This window comes from Seriola aureovittata, chromosome 5 (genome assembly GCF_021018895.1).
Source record: "Seriola aureovittata isolate HTS-2021-v1 ecotype China chromosome 5, ASM2101889v1, whole genome shotgun sequence".
In the NCBI taxonomy this organism is placed as follows: Eukaryota; Metazoa; Chordata; class Actinopteri; order Carangiformes; family Carangidae; genus Seriola; species Seriola aureovittata.
In genome coordinates, this window is record NC_079368.1 from 26,138,206 (window position 1) to 26,143,608 (window position 5,403).

The 5,403-nt window shown below is 41.6% G+C and overlaps 1 protein-coding gene across 1 annotated transcript; it reads left to right on the forward strand.

The window, feature by feature from the left end:
* The first annotated feature begins 526 nt into the window (after positions 1-526).
* Positions 527-4,338, forward strand: ptger4a (prostaglandin E receptor 4 (subtype EP4) a). Its single transcript, XM_056375365.1, has 2 exons — positions 527-1,611; positions 1,929-4,338. Exons 1-2 carry the CDS (start codon positions 751-753, stop codon positions 2,475-2,477), a joined length of 1,410 nt encoding a protein of 469 aa, XP_056231340.1. The 5' UTR covers positions 527-750; the 3' UTR covers positions 2,478-4,338.
* The last annotated feature ends 1,065 nt before the right edge of the window (positions 4,339-5,403 follow it).

Below are 5,403 nucleotides of genomic sequence, written 5' to 3' on the forward strand. Positions count from 1 at the left end.
TGTGTTGTTTTACTGAAAAACATGATTAAAGTCATTCAAATAATGTATTTAGTATATCTCACATCTCCTCAAATGTGCCTTTTTTCTTAAATGAACAGTAGAAGTGAAACTTTTTACACCAGTCTTTAAAATTACAGGAATATTTGGTTCTAACAATGAACTTATTCTGCATGTTGTAGCTGAAACTGATTCTAAGTTCCTGCAGATAGGAGCCTCCATTCATTTAGTAAAATGAAAGTTTAAGTTAAATATTATTTTTTACTTTCAGGTAACTTTAAAAGCACAAAATTACATTAAAGTTTTTGAGGTATGACTTCATTTAATAATAATAATAATAATAATCATAAACTATGTCAATTTTGTACAGCATTTGCAGTGAGTTTAGGTTGACACCTGTGTGATGATGTTACACTATAATGTCCAACAGCTGATGAGGGTTGTGAAGTGAAATGAAGGGGAGGGACTGAACTCTGCAGAAAGCTTGAGGGCAGAGCCTCATTTCAATGAAGTCAGTGGTGTCTGTTGGTTGCTTTCATCTGTCTGTCCTGGTGAGTGAAATCTGCTTCTGTCTTGCACAGCTAGCGGAGGATCTGATAGCAAACACCACTAATCACAGCAGAACCATACAGAGGATGAGGTGGGGGAGCTGAACTCTCTGTGGAAGTTGTTTTTTTAAGATAAGGTGGAAGCTGCTTTTTTTTCTGACTTCGACAATGTTGCTCAGGCTTCTTTCAAGTGCAAGTAAGTTTCATGCTTTGGACTGGAAATACTGGCGTTGAGAAAAGTTGTTTCACTCTTCTTGAACTGCGCTTGAAAGGCTTAACAATGAATAATCAATCGATGACAGGGAGGACGATGGTCCCGACCATCCCGTCCATCATGTTCATTTTCGGCGTGGTTGGGAATCTCATCGCCATCGTGGTTCTTTGTAAATCTCGCAAAGAACAGAAAGAAACCACATTTTACACGCTGGTTTGTGGACTGGCAGTCACGGACCTCCTGGGCACGCTGCTGGCCAGTCCGGTCACCATCGCCATTTATGTGAAGGGATCTTGGCCCGGGGAGGACCCCCTGTGCCAGTACTTTGGATTCACCATGCTTTTCTTCTCTCTGGCAGGACTCAGCATCATCTGTGCCATGTCCGTGGAGAGATACATCGCTATAAACCATGCCTACTTCTACAATGACTATGTGGACCAAAAACTGGCAGGTTTGACCCTCCTAGCGATCTACATCTCCAACGCGCTTTTCTGCGCCCTGCCGATTATGGGCTTTGGACAGGTCAAGAAACAATATCCCCAAACCTGGTGTTTTTTAGAGTGGAGGAGCAACAAGACCAGCGATGCAGCTTACACCTACATGTATGCAGGTTTCAGCTCTCTGCTTATTCTCGTCACCGTAATTTGTAACGTGCTGGTGTGTGTGGCTTTGATCCGAATGCACCGGCGCTTCGTGCGCAGGATGTCGCTGGGAACCGATCTGGGGCGCAGCGTGGACCCGCGGAGGAGAGGAGGACGCAGCTTTGGGCGTCTAGCCGGTGCAGAAATTCAGATGGTTATCCTGCTCATAGGCACGTCGGCAGTGGTGCTCATCTGCTCCATCCCACTTGTTGTAAGTTCACCTTTCATTGCTCCCTGTGGGTTTAAATCTAACCATTACGCACGTTTTACGCAGGACTCGCTTACACACAAATGGAGATTTGTTTTGTTTATAGAACGATTTACTCACGTAATTTGATCCAAATCTGTGTAAATGGTTTGAAAGCAAAGTTAAACATATTTCTTTTGTTCTTAATAACTGCTGCCATGTTTTTATCAGTGGCTCACTCACTCTCAAACACACACATAGGCACATCCAAAGCTGCACACTTACACACAATGTAAAACATTTATCCATGTACTCAGCCAATATTCTAATTGTCCTTGCAGGCTCAGGTGTTTTTGAACCAGCTTTATAAGACTCCAGTTGAGCTGAAGTTGGACAAAAACCCGGATCTAAGAGCAATACGCTTTGCTTCCTTCAACCCTATTCTGGACCCCTGGATCTACATCCTGCTGCGCAAGGCTGTTCTCCTCAAGCTCATCGAGAAAATCAAGTGCCTATTTTGTAAAATGGGAGCCAGGAGGCAACAGAGACAGGGAAACTTCCACTGTATAGATGCTCATCAGCTCTCCTCGGTCATCTCCAACCGGGACTCTCTGCGAGATGTCACCAGCAGCTCCCAGACCTTCCTCTACCTGCCGGAGGGAAGTGAGGTGTACACTGGAAGCTGTCACAAAGTAGACAGACTCTCTGGTTCACGACCATCATCAGTCGGACACTCGCAAACTTCTTATTTGTTTGAGCAGGGCAGCGTTGAAGGTCAGACCAGAAAAGGGACAAATGCAATCAGGGACCTTTCAGCCTTGTCCTGCCCAAAAGATCCAGCACTTCAGGTGTCATTGAGCACCGAGTCAGGGGAGGAGAAATGCATCTAAACTAATCAGGAGAGAGTTCTCAGATCGCTCTGAGGTAGATCGTCTACTGAATTATTTCTCCTTAAGCGAACTTTTAACCCCCTGAAAAATGGTGGTAGGCACATAAAAATAATAAATGGTTCAACGTGTGAAGTTGGGCACACAGGGTGAGAAAGAAACAGAGAAACTTGAAGTGCTCTGAGCTTTATCATCTTGTGTCTTCTTTATTTCAGCACCCAGCTACCTCAGTGATGACTATCTCTAACCGTGCAAGCAGATTTTTTTTTTTATCATTTTAGCCCTAGAGAGTAGTTATCAAAACAGAGATGACCCACTTCTTCATGACTCACGTGTCAGTGATGGGAAAGCTACACCTTCTGATTTCAACTACTTTGCTCAATCATTGTGGAAACCTTTACTGTAAAGTATATGAGACCAGCGATTTAGAATAATTGAGTCACAAACTTGTGGTCAATATTGTAAATGAAAACTGTATTGAGTGTGATCCTTATGAGTAATCACTGGCACGTGCTGCTGCCATTGTAGGGATCGTTTTGTTTAACAAACTCTATTGTACAGTGCTTTTTGAAGGACGTATTGTGTTAGTTCTATGACTAATGTACAGTGCAGTATTATTATGTGGTGAACACCAACGGTTTTGTTCCTCAGCCCTGGAGTTACACACAAATTTGTCATCTCAAATTAGAAAAACTTTGGTTTCCATCTTACAATGAGGGTACAAAGATCCTTGTGTCGTAGATATTAACACCAAATTATTTAAATCTGAATGTTGAGGAGTTTTTCCGCAGCTACAGAGAATGTGGTGTAAATTAGTGAACAGATGTTGCTTGATGTATTAAGATGAGGTTATTTGAACACAGCTGTCAGCTTTAGAAAAAACAGTGTTCGATGTGTAAAATATTGTTTGTAATAAAATTATTCTTCTCCAGGAGAAGGTCCTAGTTAATAAATCGCAACTCTGAAGGGGTTATCCAAAAGAAGTATCTCTGCACAGTGATTAAATTGTCATGTAGTTTGATTGGTATTTACGTTCATGAATCACTATCTTCCAGCACAAACATCCAGATAACCAGAATTCAGATAATCAACCACTGCAACCTGCAACCAACAATTACTCTGCTGAGTATATTCTCACTTAATCTTAATTCACTGTTTAGTCAAAACATTAGAAAACTGAAAAAAACAAAACATCACAGCTTCCAGGAACCCACAGCGATGTCTTCAAACTGTCTGTTTTGTCCGATCAACTGTCCAAATGCCTAAATATTCTGTTTACAATGGAAGAGATAACTCACATATTGGAAGCTGGTGCCAGCAAATGTTTGGCATTTAGTTTGAAAGACTAACGCTGACCAAATATTCATTGACTTCATCTCTTCTATCAATTAGACCAAAATCTTAATTCCACATCTCTAAATTTAGATATTCAAGTTTGTAAAAGAGCTGTTACCTTGTCAGTCTAGGACTGGTGATTCACATAGAACAGTTTCTTTTATCCTATTCTGTGTTTAGTTGCATTTTCCTCCCCTTTTTAATGTGGTGTAATTTCAGTCAATTGACACCCTCTGCTCCCGTCTTACCGCCATATAATCGACTGAACATTTAACTCCTGTTTGTTTGAGCTTTTCCGCTCAAATGAGCTTTATGTCTGTGGTTTGAAACTTTGGAGCGCACAGTCTGCCTCCTTTTCCATGTTATTACATTGACTCCAGATTGTTGCTTAATGTCACAGACTATGTTCTGCCTTTCTTGTCTCCCTTGCTGTTGATTTTATTATTTATTATTATTTTGTTATTCACTTAGTTTTATTTTTTGTTCATATTGGTATGTTGAATGAAGCGTGTGGGCACATAGTTCAGCATGTTTTTGTTTTGTGTCACTTTTCTTATGCAAACATGACTTAGTGTGCACCAAAACTGAGCAGAAATGACTGAGAACTTCTGTGTGTTCAGGAATACGATTGTGTACAATTTACAAGGCAGCTGTAAATTAACACCCACACTATCATTTCAGGGCAAACATGGCCTTTGACGTGTGACCATATGTTGTCAACATAAAGCGGAAGTTGATTATATGAGCAGAAAGTTTCTCATAGTCACCCCCCCAACCCCACACCCCCCAGCCCCACCCCCACCCCCACCCCCGCTAAGGCTTGGTGAGATCATCTCATGACCCCATTAGCACAGACAAATGGCCCTGAGAAGAGCAGGCTGACACTTTTCCAAAGTTTATGGCCAAATTTTTGTAAGCAAAAAAATAAATAAATAAAAGCTGGATCTTGCTAATGTGTCAAATAGCTAGTGCCAGACACACCTATACAGAGAAAAACAGAGAGTGTTAGTCTGATGGAAAAAAAGACACCCACAGTCTCAGGAAGTAGACCTGGCCGAGAGAGCTTCTCTCCTGTAACAATAAACACAATCTACGGTTCCAATTCATAGCAATTAAACTTAAACAAGCAATGCAGTGGCTAAGGCAAACACGTTACAGAGACGCCTAAGAGACTAAGAGTGTCAGAGGATCCTCCAGACTCTGGGAACAACACGCATGAATTGAATTAGACTGTGAAAAATAGGATCACACAACAGTGAGACACAACAACAAGCCTTCCACTTCTCAGCAATTCGATCCTCTTTGCTCTCACCAGAGTCTGCCTCACCTAATTAAATGTATAAATGGACAACAAATGAGGCTGATATTTACCATCTGTGTGAACAGGTGTACATTCACATCCCATACAAACAAGCTGCATAGAATAGCCTTACTGGCCTCAGGCAGGTTTAAACCAAGTCTGCACCAAAGTTCAAGAGTAAAGGAGGATATCATTTTTGGATTTCTTACGGTTGGAGGTGGTGACGGATGATCCTGATGTACAACTTGACACGGATGTCGTTACACACCCGTGGAGCTGCTTTACATCAGCAGG

Bases quoted from the DNA above. Each gene is read 5' to 3' on its own strand.
- ptger4a (XM_056375365.1), top strand. From the start codon at position 751: ATGCTTTGGACTGGAAATACTGGCGTTGAGAAAAGTTGTTTCACTCTT. The intron at 1,612-1,928 runs GTAAGTTCACCT...TTGTCCTTGCAG, and splicing joins TCTGCTCCATCCCACTTGTT to GCTCAGGTGTTTTTGAACCA.